General features: G+C 44.6%; 2 protein-coding genes across 3 annotated transcripts; both read right to left on the bottom strand.

Annotated features, from left to right (window-relative positions):
* Positions 1-1,461: 1,461 nt before the first annotated feature.
* Positions 1,462-13,391, bottom strand: LOC144098650 (medium-chain acyl-CoA ligase ACSF2, mitochondrial-like). Of its 2 annotated transcripts, none has more exons than XM_077631452.1 (16): positions 13,097-13,391; positions 11,511-11,679; positions 10,471-10,599; positions 10,341-10,394; positions 10,162-10,280; positions 9,776-9,823; positions 8,981-9,098; positions 8,634-8,729; positions 7,632-7,780; positions 7,472-7,563; positions 6,466-6,542; positions 6,004-6,111; positions 4,844-4,989; positions 3,616-3,757; positions 3,354-3,464; positions 1,462-1,716 (listed from the first exon to the last, which is right to left on the bottom strand). In XM_077631452.1, the coding sequence occupies exons 1-16, from the start codon at positions 13,192-13,194 to the stop codon at positions 1,597-1,599; spliced, it is 1,776 nt and encodes a 591-aa protein (XP_077487578.1). In that variant the 5' UTR covers positions 13,195-13,391; the 3' UTR covers positions 1,462-1,596. The 2 variants fall into 2 exon arrangements, 1 of the variants encoding a protein (XP_077487578.1); XR_013307219.1 differs by having other exon boundaries at positions 1,511-1,716; positions 4,870-4,989.
* A 3,747-nt stretch (positions 13,392-17,138) lies between these two features.
* On the bottom strand, positions 17,139-22,624 carry LOC144096987 (uncharacterized). Its single transcript, XM_077629793.1, has 4 exons — positions 22,300-22,624; positions 20,825-20,944; positions 19,222-19,319; positions 17,139-17,665 (listed from the first exon to the last, which is right to left on the bottom strand). The coding sequence occupies exons 1-4, from the start codon at positions 22,509-22,511 to the stop codon at positions 17,538-17,540; spliced, it is 558 nt and encodes a 185-aa protein (XP_077485919.1). The 5' UTR covers positions 22,512-22,624; the 3' UTR covers positions 17,139-17,537.
* Positions 22,625-22,973: the final 349 nt, after the last annotated feature.

Below are 22,973 nucleotides of genomic sequence, written 5' to 3'. Positions count from 1 at the left end.
TTACCTCGAATTACCTCGAATTTGTTTGTCCTTGTCTTGCTTTAAATAGACCCATCCTTCTCATTGCACGACTGCTTACTGTTCTATAATTGTTTTATCTGGAAGTTGTGTATTTTTTGAAGTGCGCCCACCCCTGTAAAAACCCCGGTTGGTGTTGAAGGTATATCGAAATAATAAAAAAAATAGGCGCTCGGCTACTGATCCGGAGTTCCCAGATTCGAACCCGACCGCGGCGGCTGCGTTTTTATGGAGGCAAAACGCTAAGGCGCCCATGTGCTGTGCGAAGTCAGTGCACGTTAAAGATCCCCAGGTGGTCGAAATTATTCCAGAGCCCTCCACTACGGCACCTCTTCTTTCACTCCCTCCTTTATCCCTTCCCGTACGGCGCGGTTCAGGTGTCCAACGATATATGAGACAGATACTGCGTCATTTTCTTTCCCCAAAAAACCAATTATTATTATTATTATTATTATTATTATTATTATTATTATTATTAGTAGTAGTAGTAGTAGTAGTAGTAGTAGTAGTAGTAGTAGTAGTAGTAGTAGTAGTAGTAGTAGTAGTAGTAGTAGTAGTAGTAGTAGTATTGTTATTATAAAAAATAAGCAGTTTCGCAGGCGCATTCGAAAGCTTCAGGAATTCCTCGCCATCTGGGAACCCTTTTCCACCGACTTCGCCTGAACGCAGCATTTACAAACGGCTTACGATACCGTTTCGGTCAAATGAACAGCCCGCACTGTGACAACTGCTGCTCGAACGAAACTCTGGAACATATCATGCTTGAGTACCCCGCGTATGCTGACGAGCGTGCGTACTATGAACATTGCATGGAGAAGCTCTCCCCAGTGCCTCTAACAATGGACAGTGTTTTAAGTCCCTTAGCCTACGCTAGGCAACAGAGACATGCAATGAACTTTTTATTTGCATTTTTAAAGGAGACTGGACATTTTAACAAGCTGTAATTTCCCCTTGCATGTTATCCTCATACATTCTTCACGCAGCGAACTTGGTTAGCCCATTTGTCGGACTACGCACCTCATTATTTAGTATGTAACATCATTACACGCCGAAGGACATCAGTACGCATTTAATGGCTGCGTTTTATCTTCTCACCCATTTATTTGGTTTACATCCCTTTTTCCGCACCGCTCTCCTTACGCCTTTAATTCCCTAGTTCCCTTACCCGCGCAGAGTAGCATGCCAGCAATTTTTAAACGCTGGCTATATTCTGTTGTTTTTTATTAAACTTCTCTCTCTCTCTTCAAACACAATTTCCTTCGCGTCCAAGGTTACGTCTTCTTTTAGCACGTAGTAAACGATGAAGGCATCTACCAGGAGCAAATAGAGTTTTTCATTACTCCGTCTTGCATCCTATATGGACATGATGCATTTTTGGATAACTTCTGATATTTTTAGTTAGGAGAGCAAATTTAGTTTTACTGATTATAAGATATCACCGCTCACAGCAATACTTTTATTTTTGTGACTTTTTTTCATACAAAGCACAACTCACAGGAACTCACAGGTATTATTATTGTAAGATGCAGTAATGGAGTGTTTCTTTTTTATACAGTGCAAAGACACGTCGTTGAACGATCATAAGTGGAGTATCTTGCGGCTCTCTTCTCTGATGACGTGTTTCTGGACCTTGCCGGACACCGTCTTGGGAAATTCGCCGACAAAAAGTATGTATCTGGGAACCTTGTAGTGAGTCAACTGCAAAGGGAAATTAGATTTACTAAACAACACGGTCACCAGTTCAGTGTGCGAGTTAAGTACATTTACAGTTTAGTACAGCGTCCAGTTTTTCTATTCAGGCTCGCGCATAAGCCTCCGCAACTCAAAATCAAAAACATGAACGCGTCAAGGCTTGCGAAAAAAGTACGTGGCAAATTAACGCCCGAGAAGGTGCTCCAATAAAAGTTCTTGCATCGGCGGCACCTATTGGCTTATAGTAGAGGTTTGATGACGATGACGATTATAATGAATTTTTATGGCGCAAAGGCATTTGCGGTCAAAGAGCGCCATGACACAAGGCATTTTTTTTTACTTCTCAAGGTGGGGTGAAAGACCCATTTTCCAAGCATTTCACCCCAGATAAACCAAGCGCCAGGCCAGGAGAAGCTTCTACCCATTGCATCACCGGCGGGTGCCCGGAGGCACTGGGGATAGAACCCCGCACCTACCGCATGCGGGCCAGATGCTCAACCACTAGACCACCGTTGCGGTCTGTATAGAAATTTCGTTCGGTCTGCTTTTCGTGGGCAGTGATAGAGATACGGAATATCTGGCGCATTCTTACGTCTTAGTACATGGGAAGAAATCCACAGGCCCCCTCCCCTCGTCTTGCGCACCCCTCCTCCCACTCCCCTTAAAGCATTGCGCCATAAAAGTGACTTGCGGGGATCCCCACGAACTTGAGGAAGAAACGACGTCTTAACGACTTTCTTTCGCTAATAGGTGCTGGTGGGCTAGTTGTAGGTGTATGACATAGCGAAAAATAATAGCGCGACCGCGCCAAGGTGGATAGTGACATACACAAACCGTTGTGGGCTTTTCGGCCACTAGGTGCTAGTACCCTACTCGCTTCTGACCACAGAGGAAGAGAAAAGATAGGCGAGGCTCTTTATGTAACAATTCCAGAAGAGAAGTGGGATGGCACAGACACGGGCTGGGGGAGGCATAAATTCAGCGCCTGTGGAGTGGTAGGAGAGTGCAATTTACGCCCGCGACAAAAATCGAAGCTATAACAACCATGCTCCCCAAAATGTAAATTTATTAGCTTACAAATCATTTGTCAGGTCCAAACTAGAATTTGCATCGTCCATTTGGAATCCTCATCAAGGTTACCTCATCAATGCCCTCGAATCTGTTCAAAATCACGCTGATCGCTTCATTCATTCATCGTACTCTTATGACATCAGCGTTTCCTCCTTAAAAACAGCATCCGGATTATCACCCTTATCGATCCACCATCGCATTTCCAGCCTGTCTTTATTTCACAAATTCTTCCACAGCCCTATGCACGTCGCACCTTATATTCTTCCCCCAGCACGCATATCTCATCGCGCCAGCCACCACCTACAAGTTTCCCGTCCACGGTCAAGCACCGTCACTTTTTCTAATTCCTCCTTTCCTCGTGCAGCCGCAGACTGGAACGGCCTTCCGGACAACGTTGCCATCATCACTTGTCCAAATCTTTTCACTGAAGATGTAAAAACTTTCCTGTTATTGTGAATCTGTGCTTTTAATTGTTGCCACCCCTTATGTAACACCCCTCTTTTGGGGCCTTTAAGGCAATAAAATGAAATGAAATGAAATGAATTTCCATGAGCGGCAGCGTAGATACCAACCTTCTCTTTACAGAAGTTTTTAATATCCTCTGGGCTCGGGCTTAGTCCTGGTTTCAGCTTTATCCACGCACAAACCTGTTCGCCTTTCCTTTCGTCCGGTACTCCAACCACCTGCAAAACAGCGTTTTATTACAGTAATAAAATTTGCATGTACTGAGCGAAGCGAGGTAAAACTAATTTTTGGTGCTTGCGCCTCTAATAATGTGGTGAAACGGAAATTAGAAACCTTATTTCTTCTTTTTTCTGTTCAGCGGCCACTTGCCTGCGCTTCCTGCACGGCGGGATGTGCGTAGAGGCTCTGCTCAACCTCCTGCGGGTAGACCCTCTCCCCACCGCGCACGATGACGTCCCTGATGCGGCCCAAAATGGAAACTCGGCCATCTTCCGTCATCACAGCGCCGTCTCTGCACGCGTTTAAAAATTAGCCTCGCCTTTCTCGTAGGCAATCGCTCGGCAACGCTGTGCTGTCATTGCACGGAACAGCATATGACGAACGCACAAAACTTGGCCTTTCGCTCTGCGTGTCTTGCTACTGTTTCGAGCGCGCGGAATGGGATCCGCTCCACGAGGATGCGATAAACGACAGCACATACGTCCTGGCGAACTGAGGCACACGTCGCGATTTTACAGGATTAGACAATAGCGCTGCGTGTGTTTACTGCTTTTCTTTTCATCAATGTTTTGCCAGAATCAGCAGGGAGTCAAGCAAAATGCCTAAAACGGAATGCGGTCTCTATGCCGTGCAGTAGCACACAGTGCAAGTGTGACTATTCTGTAATATACAATATGTGAGTTAATGCTTATAAGTGACCCTATAGGTCAAGCCACTAGAACTGCTGATAGACTAAACAGCGGCAAAACTGCATGAGAAAGGGGCTTTATTTTTTAGGGGGATGACAAAGCTTGCAAGTTTCGACGAAAATCGTCATGCGGGGGCATTATTGCTGTTTGCTTCTTTCATTTTGGTATTAAATTTTTACGCCAAGTTTTTTGCCACTCCCTCTTCTATCCTCCGTCCATTTTTTATTTGGCTCCATGTTTATATAGGGATGTTTCGCCTTCTATACGTTCCACTGCAATGATGCGCAGCATGGCACTATAAAGAACTGTAACATAGAGTTCGTTGTGTGGCCATCGGAATTCATTCCACATACTGTCATACTGTCCACATGCTGTCATACTGCCAACACGAAAAACAATGCGTCATAAAACAACACTTTTTTTTTTCAAAGTTTACCAATGACTGGGAATTAGATCTAGCAGGTGTCGAACTAGAAACCAAGAGAGGTTGTTTGTTGAATGGTTTGATACGCTTTCTCTAAAGTGACCGCGACAGCTTCCCTGACTTCGATGAAACCTCTTGCCCCAGAAAAGCATGATCTCAAGCCGTCAGTCGGATAAGTCTTTGTGATTTTGTTTAGTAACAGAGTTCGCGCGGTAAGCATTTTTCTTTATCTAACTGCACTAAGCACGCATAAAGTAGACCTGACCCAGTATGGTACCAGCCATTGCGTACAGCTTCTTTCGTCTTCTTGTCTTCTTTGAAGTACCCCATGAAGACCGCGTAGCCTCGGGTGCAAAGTTCGCCTCTGTGGTTGACGGGAACAATCCTGTTCTGAGGATCGACGATTTTTACCTTGAAAAAGAGAAACATAAAGAGAATTGTAACCCATACCTGTGTTTAACTTACACGCAAAGATGGCAACAACGATAAAGTAGCAAACTCAGACAAATTACCTGATTGCTTAGTTACTGAAATACGCAAATGATGTCTACAAGATACTAAACCTCCAGCCTACATCAGTCAACCAATAAAGTAACCGGGCTTGCTAAGGGACTTTACAGAAAGAAGCAGGAAATATTACCTGACAAATTATTTGACCAGCACTTGAGCTGACGCGATACAAATGTGCCTTATTGGTAACTCGTGACTACAATTACTTTAGTAATGTCTGAAGCGTGAGTACAGCAAAAACGACAGAAAAATTACGAACGCTGGTGTTCACGACCGTCTGTGTTCGTCGCCTTACTGCCGTCCTTGTTTTCATTGCACTGTAAACATGACTAAGTCTCCAATGGAAACTAATCCAACAGTTAACTTTTTGAACTATCCGCAATGGCACTCGGAGGTTTGTGTCAAGCAGTAAAGAAACATGTGAAACCTGTGTCGTAATGCCGGCAACCCATGGTGTCTCAGCAATTGAAAGCGCCAGAGGCTGACGAAGTATAAACTTGGGCATTTTACCAGAATCAGTGCAGGGTCAGCACCAGTTGCGCAAAGCGAGATGACTGTTTTTGCTTGCGCGTAATTGATTATTATTCAAACCAAAATTATTTATTACCTTACGAATATCTTTCGCTAGATGTTTCAGCCCGGTTGGCGTCGCCTCAAGGGCGAGGTGACGGCAGTTAATAATAACCGTAGGAGAAAACAGCGCGTATACCTAAGACAAGAAAGGAAGGACACTCACAACGCTCTGTGTGTGTCACCACACACACACAGCAATACCTAGTCTGCGCATTTATCATCGGTAACATACTGCAGTTGAAGTGTTCATCAATTAACAAAAATCCTGACTGTTATCGAGGATTAATAGGTTTGAAAGAGGAAGCAAACTGGTTGTGATGAGGGCAATCAGTTCATACTCACTTCAACATGATCAAGTGGCTTTCCAACGGAATCTATCCACCGATCAAGAGGCTGGTTCGGGTCGTTAGCTGCGATCATAGAGCTTGTTTCTGTTGTTCCGTACAAGATCTACAGAGAGTCATAAGAATCCATCACAGAAAGTGCGCAAGATCGATGGTGCACAAGGACATTGCATTTAGCATAAAGATAGTTCAGTATGAACTTTTCCTGCTGGTCTTGGGGCTCGTCTTATTACTAACACTACTTTTTATTGATTTCTTCATTGGTTCATTTATAGTTTTCTGTAAAAAGAGCTCAGTGGATGGCAAGAGGGGAGAAGAAAGCACGTGACCAGTTGCAATCAACACTTTTCGAGCGTATTCATTTTTTGTACACACTGTGCAGTGTGCAATGTCCAGGTGTTGCACTTAAGGTTTACTAAAAAAATTCATATTAGAGGCAATGTCGAGATTCTGTACTTACATGAAAGCGGCAGACGTTCAGCTTCTTCATGACACTCTCTATCACTTGATGAGGGCATGGGGCACCGGATATGACAGCTGCATTCACGTTTATAGCCTTATTTCTCTGTTTTTAAGTTAATTTTATCGTGAAAGTATCATTGAAAATAAAAATACAAAATAAAATGCCGGGGCTAACAGTAAGCTCGTCTACAAAACCCAGATACGGCCACGTAGTATGAGCCGCTAAATGGGAAGGGAAGCTGTGTTGCCTATATCCTTACGAAAACTACGCAAACCCTGATAATTGAAGCAGTGACCCCCGTTATTTTTTCATAATTTAGGGCTGCGCACTTGGAGTTCGCAGTGCCCTTAATCACAATACTGGCTTAAGACAGGGCTAGATCCCAGTCTAAATACATGACAGGGTGAAAATGCCCCTACAAAAATTCCTTCAGACACTCGATTGACGGTCCATAGACTTTTGTCAATAAAATCTGTAGACGTTCTATAGAAAAAGAAATCATATAAGTACTTAGATTGTCTATAGACAAACTAGGTTTATGGCCGTACACTTTTAGTTGACTTCTGTCTATAGACAGTCATAAATTATGAATAGAAAAAATGTAATATTTAAAGGAAGGCAATTGAGTCCATAAGTAGCCTATATACAGTCTGCAGACCGTTATTATAAGGGTGATCTTGCTTCGCGGTTGTTGTGCTGGCAAGGACAAAACTAGTGTAGCTCAATGCCGTGAATAATATAGTAGGGGCTCGTGGTACCGAAGAGTTAAGGTAAGCTTGATCAGCAGCATGAAAGCTCCGAGCTTCCAAAGGAAAGATGTTTACTAGGAGTGTAAATAATAATAAAGTTATACCTTTATATCAATCACACACAACATAGTAATTACGTAACCACTGATGCCTTAGAAAAGTTCAAGCGGCTCTTTCACTCAATTGAGAAATTAAAATACAGAAAAACTTGAACTTCGAAAAACCAAAAATGTCACGAAGCCCTTTTCTCTCACCTCTTCGAATGGAAGGCACATTGTCGTGGCTGCCTTCAACGTGCTGTAGAATGTCGATGTACATCGAAGGCGTTCCGTATATAGCCGTGCAACTGCAAAAAGTAATCTCACTTAACAATAGGCCATGAAACTTCTCAAAATAGGGCTGTTGATATCTTACCCCTCCTTTTCGATGCACCTCAGGGCAGCGTCCGCTCTGAAGCTTGGCGCTGGCATCACAATGGTGGACCCAAAAATAGCAGCCGACATCGTGCCAGCGACGCAGCCGAAGCAATGTACCAGTGGCACGTTCAGGCAGATCGACTCGTCCTGGACAAATACAATGGTCGCAATGACAGTGGGAACACATAGAAACGAGGAAAGCATTTTTGCAGAGCATTTAAACATATTTGAATGAGGAAGGCGGCACGCAAGAATATCTTGTAGAACCGAAAATTGGGCGAGCTGGTACCCCATACAAAAATGGTCTGTAGGCAGTCTATAGACGTCTTATAGACTCTATTGCCTTCTTATAGATATTTACTTTTGTCTACGAATAGTCTATAGACCGTCTACGGACAAAAGTATACTAAAAGTGCATGGCAATAGAACTTTGGATTGTCTATAGGATTTGTATTGCCTATAGACTGTTCTCTAGGATTTGTCTATAGAAAGTCTATAGACTTTATAGACATAAGTCTATGGACAGTTCAAAGAAAATTTTTAAGGGGTGAACGTTAAGCAGTTGGTGAACGCGCGCTGAGTCTGAAGGCTTTCCTAATAAATAATAAATTCCTAACAAAATTAAACTCCTAATGAAATAAAATTTTCCTAATAAAAATTTATTTCATAGAGCTTCGTGTGTCTGCGCGTTTGTTGCTTAGTCCGTGTTTTTTCGCGCTGTTCAAAATGCTAAGAATACCTTGTCTTGCGCTATTAGCGATGTAATTTTCAAAATTATGACAGCTGGGTTGAAGCTGCTTTCCTTTTTTTCATGCCATGTCTGGACCAATGGATCATGATGATAATGTCATGTATAAGCATAAATAAGTAGTGAATCACGAAAAAAAGTAATAAAACCGGAGGTTACCTTTATTGTCACAGCGTAAGGTCCCTTCCTCCACGAAAACGGTTGTATAAAATCAAACACTTCTGTGCCACATTATCACCTGACGTTCAATACCTGCTTGTGTAGATCCAGTTTCCGACCGACAAGGTAGGCGTTGTTCACAAGGCTGAAGTGAGACAACTGTGCCGCCTTGGGCTTTCCAGTTGTACCCTGCGGAGAGAAGATTGTTCTCTACAGGAGTTCATCAAATTTCTTCACGAAGTTTCGCTAATGTCTTGCACGCCGCATTTGACAATAAATATGTGGATGTTAGGCGGCTAAATTATCCAAATGCGAAGGATGATTTTAGAGGTTATCGTACAGTAGGAGATGGTAGAAGTTCAAGTCGCCTAGTACCGCTATTGGCAAATATTTCTTTAAACGAAGTTTTTATCGCTTCGTTAAGCGGCTCGTGTTCTTACTGATGTGAACTGCAGGTTGGCAGCGTCGTCCATTTGCAACTTGGAGGCTGTGCAGCGCAAGGCGCGGAGATGCTCGCTGGTAACCGACCCCATGAGGTCAGCGAACGTAACAGTGCCCCTGCAGGAAGCAGGATTTTGGCATTGAAATGACGAGTGTGAAGATCGTAGGAAAAGCGCTGCTTTTGTTGCACTAAAGTAAAAGCTGCAACGTACAGTCTGGGACAAAAGTGTCTGGACCACGTGGTCTGCAAACGAAGCTGATAGCTCTATTACTAACCACCAATTTGACACTGTACTTGTAGGTGAAAGTCAAAAGGCTCTTCTTTCACCTCCCCAAGTGTGCACTCCAACCGGCGGCTAATAAAATAACTATCTGCTTCGTTTGCGGATCACGCGGTCCAGAGACTTTTGTCCTCGACTGCACATGGTTGGTTAAATAGATCTCCATCTCAAGAAGCTGCTTAGAGCCACAGATACGTTTTTCTTCGTGTTAACAATTCATGTTACATATAAGTATCTTCCATTCTATGCTTCGCACTAGCTCAAATTAAAATTTTTGAGCTCTGTATTTTACCATGCTTCACTCAAGACTGAGGCGATGACTGAATGCATTGGCCAGCCTACCGACGGCAACAGAGCAGCCATAACCAAATTTTTGAGAGCCAGAAAAAGAAAAGATTTCAGGAATAATATGTGTTTCTTAGTAAACGCGAATAACGTCAGAAGCATGTTACAACGCAGTCATATACGTTGTTGAATACTTGATAAGTATAATGGAATAAAGACACCCCTTACGGTTTGGCGGTTTCTCCGATGACTATGACGTGCTTCAGGCTCGGAAGCCTGCAAACGAGACAGGTTTCAATGAGCTTGCTTGCATCATTGCTCAGGCGTTGACCTAGGAAGAGGTAAGATACCTAAAGCATCGTAGCCAACAGGGCGGTTATGCTTAGTTGAAAGTTATATTGCGGCTACCGCTACCATACCTCGACGCTAACACCTCAACACGATTCAGCTAATTTCTGCGAATGTGTAAGCGTGCGTGCGTGTGTGTTGTTTGTGTGTCAAGTTTCATATATGGCCTGGAACACAATGCTAGGCCTATCGTCAGGCCAGCCATCAATTAAATCTTAAGTACAACCATTAATGAAAATCTGCGGACAAGCATATGTCCACGATACCTTGAGCTTTTGAGTTCGCCTGGAGTGCACGATGTTAGCTCTGGGGCCAGTTTGACCAACATCTTGTAGTAGTCCAGCTTTGAAAATTGCTCCGAAATGATGACCGCCTTGCAGTCAGTCTGAAAAGATTCGGGGTCTCGTTGTGCACTGAAATATTGGAGCACTCGGTATAAGCTTACGTGGTTCAGGCAGTATTCAAGCTCGGTAATCTGGTAAGCTGTGTTCACGTTGACCTAGCGAAAGAAAGCAAAAATTTGGTCATACCTCGCAGGTGGAAGTCACTGAGCTGAAATCGGTACAGATGCTCACCAGCACCAATCCTGCCTTGGCAGTGGCAAACAACACTACAGCCCACTCGTACATGTTTGGTGCAACAATCGCTATCCTGGACCCGGCCCCCAACTTGAGCGATATCAGCGCAGCTGCGAAGTTGTCAATCTGCAACAGAAAACGCGTCCTCATTTACCATTCCTATGATTTTGTCGATATAAATTGCGCATCTAAAAATTCACCGAGACCATACTCTAACAAGAGGATATGATCTAGGCTGAAATTAGGGACCCTTGTTTTCTTTTAGATATTTGAAATAACGGGCATGTTATATTGGCAGCGACTGAGCTCGCAAGAGTCGCCTCACGTAAAGGATGCGCACGTTAAGGCCTTGTGTTGAACTAAATTCAAAACGTTAACCCCGAGCCCCATTAAGTGTCTAGGATTTTGTTCCGCCACTAGTGTTTAAAAATAGCCGAGATGGTCGCCCAATCCGTGTTCTGATGAGCATGGTGACTTGGGAGACTAAGTGCAGCAGGTGCAAACGTAAACGGCAACGATTTCAAACAATTTTCCACCGATAGTGCCTTGCAAGCAGTTTTGTTGAACCCATGTACAAAAGCTTTGTTCCCCGCGGCCTTTCCCGCCTCTTTTCTCTTGCCGTCGAAACCACAGCACCATTCTTTTTGAAAGAACCCAGGGAGTGAGAGTTCACAGATTCTTGACTCTGAGACCGTGTGATGTGAACGATTCGATGCCAAGACATTCACGCCATGTGCGCTTTACGAGTGGCGTTTTTCCTGCTAGCTACATCAGCTAACACTCAGCGCCCGGTGTTATTTTCCCATCCACTCTGATTGCAAAAATACGAATTCACCGTTTTTCCCCTCATATGCGTTGATTGGTGGATAACCTGATGCAATATGAGGAAGACTGCTTCGTCGCGCAAGTTTTGAGTATTCTGCCGGTCATATTACTTAAGAGTCACCGTGCGTTCTTCATGAAACATCTGCTAGTAATTAAAACTATGTTCCCCTGCCGTGGTCACCGAGCGCAGTAGGAAAGAGGGTGGTTCATACGTCTTGCTTATACTCTGCGTAGGTCTTCCTGATCGACTGGTGGCAGGACACAATGGCCAGATTGTCTCCCCGTTTCTCGGCTGTCCTGTCGATCACATCGCCCAGTGTGCAAGGAAAAAGACGCTGCTTTCCGGGCTTGTGGTAGTAGCTTAGCTTGGTTAGCGCTCTTCTGCAAAAGATGTAAAACAATACGCCAGTTTTCAAGCTGTTTTTAAGGAACGGAAGCACAAATCGCATGTGTTATGCACACAAAGGAAGCTGCTCATTGCAAACGTAAGCTCGACGTTTTATGCACACAAAGAAGATTTTGATTATCGAAAGTTTCCCTGCTTTAAGGCAGAAACAAACGGTCAGCAAAAGCTGTGGCCAAAAGCACAAAATAGTACAAATGGTTGAAAAGTGCAAATCACTGTCTTTAGCAGCTACAAGGTGCTCTGGCAACGCAGTTGTTGATAATAAAAAGCAAAAATTCGGGCCGTAGTACACGCGAGTATCTTTCGACGCTTTAGAAAATAGCATTTCCAGACATTTCACACTGAAACGCGCTCATCCACTGAGTGTGGCAAAGACACAGCAAGGACTGGCATAGAGCGCGTCATGACTTGCACAATCTTGGTAAAAATCTCCGATCCCCTATGGCGGACACAAGAATATTTAGTCCTTTGACAGTCGTTTAACACGAAGATGGAGTTGCGAAAAACAGCTAAGCCATTCTTGCCGCTATGTTTCATTTGTTTTTATGCTTAACGGGTCATTACCGTTGTAACTTGGGCTAGACAGGCATACATGCTAGTTTTCGAGAATGCCGCGATTATGCCAAGCGACGCCCTGTGGTCATGCCAGCAACATGAGAGCTAGTCAGAACGTCGCCGTTTACAGCACATTGCAAGACGGTACAAGCCAAAGGCAAAGCCAGAATCGACGTTGCATTAACTGCGGTAGTCATTCGTAGTTGGTGTCATTTGGAAACGTTAGTCCTACTCTTTTCCGTACAACTGGTCAACAGATTTTGCGACGCAGAGTACTGCACTCGTGTGATGCACGTTCTGTAGGCATCGTCTATTTGTAAACATAAAATTGTTAGCAACTCAAAGAGCTAACGTATGTGAGAAGTACTCTCCTGGTTGTTTAGACTGCACTCTCAGGATTGTTTAACCGGTTATCCTTAAATTGATGATGTTGGCAATTGCTGCGCCTGCGTGGCTTAGTGTTAGTAAGCAAAAAAAGTGAACTATCACTACCCCAGGATGCCAGGGTCCTCAGAGAATTTCAAAAGTATCTTTCCTACTGCATGCATCTAAGGTTGTGCAGCGTCAGGGTACACGGCGTTAGCGATGCTGTCTGCTTTCATCTCCTTAGACTGGACAAAAAGGTCTCGCGCTCATGGAAAAAAAAACGGACTCAGTAGTCGAAAATGTTGTACATCATTTAAAATGGCTCAGCCTCAGCCCATAAATGACGCATCACGACGAATTTTGTAGCTTTGCGAGGCATAAATGACATTAGGTCACTTACAATCACCAGCATACGAGAGCCACCAGACCTGACTTTAGGGCGCAAAATACAAGCTGTTCCTTGGTCCTTACCTTTGTCCGCTGTAGGAACACCTGAATCTTGTATCGCGCACACACAGGCGGGGAACCATCGTCCTTGCGTCGCGGAAAACGTGAAGCGTCAACAGCATGTTGGCCAGAGCCACCGGCAACGGCAACGCAGCCGTGTCCTCCCTGGTCCGATCACGTTCAACTACTTGACAGGTCGCGCTTTTTGTTCTTTTACCGACGAAAAGTTTGCTTCATTAGATAAACCCGATGTGCACAACAAAAGCGGAACGTATCCTCGGCCCATGCGTGGGAAGGTGTTGGCCGTCCGACAATGTGTATCGTAGCGCGGCGTGCTGGCGATGTTTTTGTGGCCGGGTTCCAGGAGAGCCGCAGGTGATAAGCTCTCCCAGCCGGATAGGCGCGGGCAGGGAAGTGCGCGACGCAATCGGGCATGCAGGAGGGTACACAAGAAGCCCTCACTACGTCGCATCGGATTTATCCGCACGCTTATCAGAGTCCTCGCGTGACGCGTATATGTAGCCGTGGCGCGGCAGAAATGGAGGGACTCTGCGGGTTCCGCTATGGTGCCTTTGAAGTCACGTGGTTATATATGTAAAGCATAACGCTTTTCTATAATGAACTGCAGAAAATGAGTAATTGCGTTTTGTGTTTTATGGAGCGAGCTGTTATATGCAGCCCACCCAGGGCCTTCGCTAGGTTTATGTTCGTAGAATTTAGGTGGGTGGAGTGTTCTGTGTGGGAGTTTCACTTCCAGCCGGGGGAACTGAAGGTGTATTCCGATACACACACGTACGCACACGCACGCACACACAAGCTCAGAGAGACGACGGCTTTTTCGTCGAAAGAGGACTAGCAAACTTGTCTTCACCACTTTCAACCGTCCTAAAATACAATACGCATCTTAAATCTGGGAACCCGACCAAACCCAGGTCCTAAATAACACGAGGCTTTGAAAAACTGTGCGGAACGATTAATTTATCGACTATTCACGTCATAGCAGTCTCACAGCTTTGAAAGCACGCTTTCAGTTACCGGCGTTGTCTTCCCGGCGCAAAGCACTTCTTTCACTTTTTCATAAACTTTATCTTAAATCATCGCTTCATGAAGATAACTTTCAGGCACCGACATCCAATTTCCCACGCCTTGATCATGCATTCGAAGAAAAGCGCACCTCATGCCGCACACCCCTTTTCGCAAAGAGATTCATATCGCGCACGATCATCAAACGGAACTGTTTGCTATCTATTATAGCTAAGGAGTTTGACATGACTAAACTTCAGGAGCGAATCCGCTCTTTGGCCAATATCTAACAAAACCTACAGCCATAGTGCCACCATCTTTTTTTTGTCGGTGTGAAGGACGTGCGCCTGTGTGGTGGTTCATTATGCACCCGCGGAATTCAGTTGTCGTGCATTTTTTTTTGTTTCCGTGATTTACTTGTGGTCGTCATTGTGTTTTCTTACGACAATTCTTGCTTTCGTAATTTCTGAAATCTCTTCACAATGCTGAGTAGTTAATTGTATTTTCTCTTAGTGACAGGTTGTGACGGCAGTGTTATCTTTATTTCTCTCCCCCCCCCCCCCCCGCCCCTTTATGCAGTACCCTCGGAAGAGGGCATTTAAGGGTACTTTGAATAAAACAAACGAATGAAATAGCGCTGACGCAATATAAGGGGGAACTGAATGTGAAACTAAGCGGAAAGCAGGAAATAAACAAAAAAGCCACAAACAAGGGAGACTTGTGGAGACAGCCGCTCCGCCACAGCGAGTTCCCGTCGGAAACTATAAGGTAGTTCAGCATTGAGAGCAGCGCCAGCCACAAAGTAAAAGGGGCGGACCTTCAGCTGACGTCACGGACGGGGTTCATTACTTAGTAGCCGCCGCCACCGCGTGAGATTTACGACCAGTGAGTCTTTCAACTAAGCCGTAGTCTAGTTTAGCCAATAATATTCCATACTCTTTTCCAATCGAAAAGAGGTAATGAAATGATGTAAAAAAGGACGGAAATATTCTCAGGAAGACGCCCTCTACGCTTTTCCACACAATGCGTTTGAAGCGCTGGCAAGTTTCATTCGCATGATGCATACTACACAGTATCTATTCGATACGATACATTCGCAGTTGCAACTATTATCTTTAATGCAATACATGCAGCTGCTGTATTTCACTCTTTCGATCTTGAGACGCCAATATGGTGAATTGTGGGACTTCGAAAGGAAGGGTACTTGAATTTTCTAGGTTGAGTAAAGCCGCGCGTAATTACTACGCTATTTACCAAGTACTGTATGCTGCGAAATTTTCCGTAGATTTTGGCAATCTTTATCATTGCGGTAGCGGATTTATGTAAACTGCTGTTAGAGGATTTAGCATCACAGTCTCGTCGGCAACCATGCCACCGCAACTCACCACTTGAGTGCGCGCAGACATTATATTGGCCAAGCAAACCCGCCGTGGTGGCTCAGTGGTTATAGCGCTCGGCTGCTGACCCGAAAGACGCGGGTTTGATCCCGGCCGTGGCGGCTAAATTTCGATGGAGGCTAAATTCTAGAGGCCCGTGTGCTGTGCGATGTCAGTTCACGTTAAAGGACACCAGTTGGTCGAAATTTCCGGAGCCCTTCGCCACGGTGTTCCTCATAGCCTGAGTCGCTTTAGCACGTTAAGCCCCCATAACCCATAGCTCTGTATTGCCCAAACAGTCTTTCAGGGGGAGTTAAGAAAACTCATACAGGCGAGCTCACGGACAAACTGACAGGGCTGTAACCAAAGGAGCTGGTTTGTGTGAACGCACTTTATTGTGGGAAAAATACGCAGAACAGGCCGAAGTTGAGGCGCATACGCAGTGTCTTTTGCGTTCTCCTCGTCTGCACCCTGTCCTAAACACTATTCCGACGCCTTGATGAAGAGCCGGAGCATCCAGTTACTTAGCCAGCGAGGGACTGCTTTAACGGAGTGCTATGAACGACGGGTTGTTTGTATACTTGGATTGTGAATCCAAGTGAACGGTTGGGTTCACTTTCAGACCCAAAAGCCTTAAGGCTAACACAGTATAATCCATAAGTACATCCTTTTACCGGTCATGGACAATTGTTGCCGAATCTTCCGATACATATAATCCATGATTTTGCGTTTTTGCGTAAATTATCTTCGAAGGGATTCTTTCAGAGGCCGCGTGCATCATCAACGTGTTTTCTCCCACAACCGCCTGAAAGCTTCTTCAGCGCCGGCAGATAAGCCATTGTATTTGCAAACAGTAGAAGAACCCACGTGGTGTCCTTCCAATAGATGATAAATGTATGAGGCATAGTTGTTTGTTCTCATGCAATCGACAAAAGTCTCGCTGGCTTAGACGTGTTTGACTAGAATGAAAAATTGATAAGTGTACAAATCAAGAGACGACGTAACGCGGCAGAAAACACATCACACGTCTTTGCATATTGCCTAAGAGTCCATGTAAACGAACAAAAAGAATTACTAATATCCTTCAATTAAAGCTTTTCCTTCTTAATATGTGATTTTTTCCTTCTTTTTTTGTTATTGATCCTATGTATCGCGGCATCATCGAGTGTTTTATTGTACATTCTCCTGCATTATAGTGTTTGTATTTAAATATTTCGGTAACTCGTATGTCACTCTGAATTTATTCTCTGCGTCGCTAATTAATGTGTTGTGTATTTCTTATTTTGTTGCTTATTGAAATTTTTTTCATTGGATGTCCCGCCCGCGGTCTTGTACCATGGGACCTCTCGCTGTATACGTTTATAACTTTGTTTGAATGCATTAATAAACTTTCATCTTTCAATGCTACTGCATTCGAAATGCTAGAACGCATTTGTTATTCCTGCATAATCAGCTCCACTGGTCAGACACAAACTGAGATCATAGCCTATACTCCAGTGCACAATAATAAACCCTGAAAGTTGATACTTTCTTCAACATAAATAGCACTATGCAGAAAGCCAGTGTAGAGATGTGCCAAGAAAAGCATTCTGGTGCATTAAGTTAGCCAATGACGAACCAAGGATACACAAGTAAGACAAGGTCGCTCAGTAAGAAAGTGTTGTTCAGACTTTACTATCCGTCTTCAACTTCAGTGCTCAGTGGCTCAAGTGACAGTTCACGAAGGCGTCTTCTTTTCGTGTCATCCCTGAATTGAACAACTTGGTGGCAATACTCAGTAACGCGAAGGGATGGCGTTTAGGCAAGGCAGGATTACATCAGCGTTCTTTGTGCAGTGGATGAAATGTAGGTGCTAGCGTCACCACAACGCCGCAAGTGCTGATCCAAACATAAACCAGTAATCTCGATTTGTGCGTCAGAAAACACGTGGCAGCACATCAACGCTTCAAACAACGAGTGCTGTGTAAAGTTTCTCCGCCATGGGACGCCACCGTCAACAGCACCAATGACCCCGAAGGTGCCTCGGTGCTCCGGAACCCCGTCCTCCACGGAAAGCAGCGTTGCCGTCATAGCTCGAATGAACCAAGGCTCTTGAGGCCGCTCGTGTTCGTCTTCTGCGAGAGCAAGAATTCCTCCAGCGACAGCATGCCGTCCTTGTCTTTGTCGTCTTCGCCCAGCGCATCGTCCACCATATCTGAGGTAGAGAATACGTTCAACGCAGCTCAGAAAAATGAGTGGTACTGGGGTAGGAAGAAGAAATTTACTGTGGTTCAACCTTGCTAACCCTGGAATTCAGCGAAAAGCAAGCACGCTTGCTAAGCGTCTGAGGCTCGTCCATGGCAGCTCCGCCACACGCTCGCGACAGCTGTTCTAATATATACCCACTCGACCACGTGGCTATGACGTGGTATATCACATGGTCTTACAACACCCCCATCGGACGTGGCTTCACATCATCCCATCGGATGTTCCTAAGGTCAAACCAAAGGTCACCCAATGTCGAATTTCAAAGGTGGACTAAAGGTCATGGGTTAAGGTCAGGGGTCGAGGGTTCGACACCATAACATTACCACATATGGTCATACACGGCTAACGAAGTTGGGCTGAAGGTCGTTCAAGGTCATTCTCCGGCCTTCGCGACGACTGCTGTACCTATCGCAGTGAAGCTTTTCGCTTCAAAAAAGAAACCAAGTCTCGTATATTGAGGAGAGCTAAGTGAGCATGCTCAAATCACTTCGAGCTCTAGGTTAGTGCTAGACGCATGATGAGTTCACGTCATTAAGGGCAGAAACACACCCTCGCGCTAAAGCTGTCCTCACACATGCGAACGTTTTGTCCACTTCGATGCTCTTGCTGCCTCTCCCTCCAAGAATGTTACGTTCTACATTGATGATTGCGCCCAGTCTACTCTAGCCTACTCTGTGGCACGAGCCGGGGCAAAATACGGCGTCGGCGTTGTTGTGAGCGAAAAATCCGGATTGGTCGAAAAGGAGGCCGCGTCACATGCAGTGCGGCGGATTTGAAAAGTGACTAAAACTCTAGAACACTGGTGATTACAAGGTCGCAACCTGACTCAAACGTCATTACGGCATGTAACTGGATGAATTCCGCTGAAAACATAATTTTGGTATTAATCACGAGTCGAACGTCTGACCTTTGGGTTGCGATTCAGACATGCTATCATAGGGCACGCAGACGCTTTTTTTCTTTATTGTAGGCCACGCAGGCACGTTCATACGGCTTCGTTAAAGCGGGGCTTTAAATTTGTGTATATCGTGTAGTCTTTCACACAATGATTGTGATCGTGAAAAAAAAACCAATGAGCGTGTCTGAGGAGGCAAGAGGAACCGCTGACGGTATCTCTTAACGCTGTTGCGTCAAGCCTTTAAAAGCGGAGCTTAAGTTCCCGCAAACTTTTGTTTTTCAATCCTTTTCGTCTGCTCCAGCATAGAATTGGTTTGTTTGTCTACTTCAGCCTGTCGACAGGCTGTATCTTCTTGCTTTATTATCTTCTCAAGAAGAAATGGCTACTCGCCCTACCAAAAAAGTGGGAATGTGTCCAAAGTACAACAGCCATTTACTTGATAAGAACTCTCTATGAAGCTGTAGATCACTAGATGCCGTTTCAAACAGAGCCTTTGCTAGCACGAATGAAAGCCACAGTCTATTCCGAGACATTAGTATTTCGAACATAGGCTGGTACGCAATGAAAATAACTATCGTGGCTAAGCGACGTCAGATGGCTCATACCATTTCCCTCTGCGTCCAGAATGTCGATCTTTGAGTGGATCAGGGCCCGTCGCACTTCTTCCGGGCTTAGAGCGTCATCTTTGTCGACGTCATGAAACCTGTAATGGAGGCAAAAAAGATGGAATTCAGAGTTTCTGGTTTAAGGAAGATAAATGTCACGTTTCAATACCAGTGATGCGAAAAAAATAAAGGAGTGTGTAGAGTCGTGCTAATATTGGAATCTTCAAGCGCGTTACTGTCTACGTTGCCGGTGGTTTAAGTAAAATATGGGTGCATTCCTGGGTCGTGGATCGCCCTACGTACCCAGCATTTCCCGGGCGCATTTTCTGAATGGCAGCGCCCGAATTCAAATCCACCGCTTCTGTAAAGACTTGAGTCTCCTTTCAACATCCTGGACCTTGAACGCCTTGCTCACATTGCTTCTACCACGCAAACCGGCATCAATGTGTTCGGCCACGCAAAACAAAATGAGAACGTATAATCGGTTTTAACAGGTTCAGTGTGCAGCAAGTTGATTTTCGTACAACATATGCTTGAGTACGAGTTCTGCGTTAAAACCGAGCGCACCCCTGATTTTGATGCGTAGCTGCATAAAGACAAAGCGCTGGAGCCGTCTTGTCTCACAGGTCCCCTTAGCAGCACCAGCGAGTTTCGAAATCTTCACCACAATGCACACTCGGAATGCGACGAGACATGGCTTCTCGCATGAGCTATTTAGGCGAACTAAATGTTCAGAAATTTTCTCTTTCGGACAGCTCATGTCCAGCAATTTCGAACAAAAATTTTGAAAATTAGATAATTTTAAGGTACTTTCACGGTAATATTGAAGGCAATGGTCCATTCTTCTCATATGCAACAGAATCTTCCTTTAAGTGTTTCCATCGGTCGCATCGAGCAGTCAAGACTCCGGTAGAAAAACAATAGGGAACGCTTTTGACGATAGCAAAAAACGTTAATAGAAAAAAATTCAAGACTGCCGTCGGGTGATCTACAATATGTTGATTGTTATAGTGAAATCTTACAATATACGGAAAAATTCCGTTCATAAATGGTTTTCCGCTCAAAAATGCTTTCGTCCAGAATTGCTGGGTATGACTAATAATGGAACTGCGCAGAGACAGCAAATGTTAAGGCATATCCGATGTAATTGATAGACGAACAGAGTTAATGGCTCGGGTTCCCCATTTAACTACAACGCAAGTTTCTTGACTAGTCTGCTAAAATGTTTTGTTTGTAGTTCCAAATAATTAGGCACCTGAAAATTACACTTTACGTTTATCTGGCGATAAATAATATGCTTATTTGGTGGCTATTTAAGTCGGGCATGAAGACACCTTCCATTCAGACAAGGCGATCGACGAAAATAAACAGGGGCTTAGTGGTACCGAAAAAAGAAAGGAGTCAGGTGGGTGGGAACACGCCCCTCTCTTATGTTTAATCCCTCAGCGATGACCTCATATGTGAACCAGAAGGGGCTTAGTAAATCATTTAACAACGTCAAATATCGCGAAGTAATAATAATGTACAGTATCGTTCTGAAGCTTCAATTCGAACATTTTTTTTTTTGATCGCAGGAAAAAAAAAAAAAGACGACTCCCTGCACCTGAACAGTTCTTCGTAGATTTCTTCAAATGTCTTCTTTGGTTCCTCATAGAAGAAATCTTTTTCCTTGAACAGGTCCTCGGTGTCGGGACCAAACATGTGGCTAAGCTCGTCTCCCATCCTGCGGCAGAAAACAAAACAAACAGCGTGAAAAAAGACCCCGTTACCTAGGAGACGGTAAGCACCAATGCAAAAGTCGCAAAAGGCATTTTTCGAAGGAGTACAAAAAGTTCCAGACAGGCAGCAAGACAGTACGGCCATTGAAGGCGTCAACCCAGAATATTTTTGCGACGCTTTTTTTATGAAAATCTCGCAAGGGAAACGTTAAAGTTGAGTTATAGAGGGGCCCTCCCATACATGACCCTGAACGACACCTCCCAGAAGGCCCCTGAGAGGAAAACTTGCGAATAGCGTGGGTATAAAAGGCGAAAGTTCAAATGGGCACAAAAGTGTCAATTAGGCAACCTTTTTCTCAATCAAGAAACGCGCCGACTTCTTCTCCCTCCTAGGATGGAGCGGAAGCGGCTGTGTGCCACTTCGTAGTTACATTCGGGCAGAGATTATGTAACCAGACTTCTTCCTTAATCACGCGAGCGCAGATAGAACCTGACGGGAAGCGGCAGTGGTGGATCGGGGACGGCTATGCCTACAGAATTGAATCGCCCACCTTCGAATGTATTTTCAAGGAACACAACCATGTCGAAGCTACGCTCCCTAACCTCGTATGTGTTTTTTTTCCTTAATGGGCCGTGGTATACAAGTCATGACAACTATCGCACCCATGTCTTTGCTCTGCCAAAGACACCCTGAACATGAAGATCTGCTGCATACAGGTTCTTCTGCACAGTCATAAATACGTTAAATGTCATGCCTCACACCACTACACCCTAATTCTTCAATGCTGCAACGAACGAACTCGTTACCAATAGCACTACTCTTGGTCCGGCCACTCTTATGACTACTCTTCGTTAGGTAACGGTAAAAAGGACTCGAAAACTGTTGTGTTGCTTAAAAATTGTTTGCTCTTTCTCTCTCCTTATCTGCCACGACCAGGACTTGTTTGCATCACTTCACGAAAAGAAAATCAGAAAGGAACGTCTTAATGCATCGCTACAGCTCTTCCCTAGCGCGAACTTATCTATTCTCGGTATTTAGGCTACGACGCGCATTGCAGTTCCAAGTTGCCGATGACGTACTGCTCAAACAAGATAAGGAAGAACGGTTGAGGCCCATTTGCTGAGGTGTAACGAATAATGAAGCCCATTTATTAATGAAGAGGCGGATATCCATACGCAGGGGTGGGGGATCAATAAATTAAGACAGTACGCGGGACAATATGTGATACTCCAAAACGCCAATTCACAAATGCGTAGCGGAACTAGACAATGCAACAAATGACAGCTGTAGTCAAGCGAACGCGGTACGCAATGACTTTCTTGAACACACATTCCAATAGTCAAAGACATCACCGCTCACCCGTAGTCGTAAGGGAAGCCCTTGCTGGAGTACCAGGGAGGCATGTCCGGAGGAGTTTTATTCGGGCGGACGTCTTCATCTTCATCTTCGTCCTCTTCTTCGATCAAGGGTTCCTCAACGACGTCCTCGCCCCTCTGGCCGCCGAACGAGAAGCCCCTCGCGCCCACCAGCAGAAGAGCCACCATAAGAGCTGGAGCGTGACACGCCAACATTGCACAGTCGAGACTCGTCCGTCGTAACCGGCAACGCCAGCGACCTGCATGAGTATACGTCCGTTTCTTTGCACTGGCTACGGCGGCGTTCAAGGTTAGAACAGCCGCTTGCATGAAGGAACTGTTAGTAGCAACATGCCTAAGTGAGTATTGATGTAAATTCCTTATAGTATGGTCTATAGACATTATATAGACTTCTTATAAACTCTATTGCCTTCCTATAGATATTTATTTTCGTCTATTCATAGTCTATAGACTGTCTATATACAAAAGTCTACTAAAAGTGTGCGGTCATAAATTTACAAATTGTCTATAGACTGCCTAAAGGATTTGTATTGCCTATAGACTGTTCTCTAAGGTTTGTCTATAGAGAGTCTATATACTTTATAGACAGAAGTCTATGGACAATCTATAAACTGTCTAAAAAAATTCTTGTAAGGGTATGACCAAAACCAAGATTCA

The sequence above is a fragment of the Amblyomma americanum genome, chromosome 7 (assembly GCF_052857255.1).
Source record: "Amblyomma americanum isolate KBUSLIRL-KWMA chromosome 7, ASM5285725v1, whole genome shotgun sequence".
Taxonomy (NCBI): Eukaryota; Metazoa; Arthropoda; class Arachnida; order Ixodida; family Ixodidae; genus Amblyomma; species Amblyomma americanum.
The sequence above is the reverse complement of the archived record's forward strand: the minus strand, read 5'-3'. Positions and strand labels throughout refer to the sequence as shown.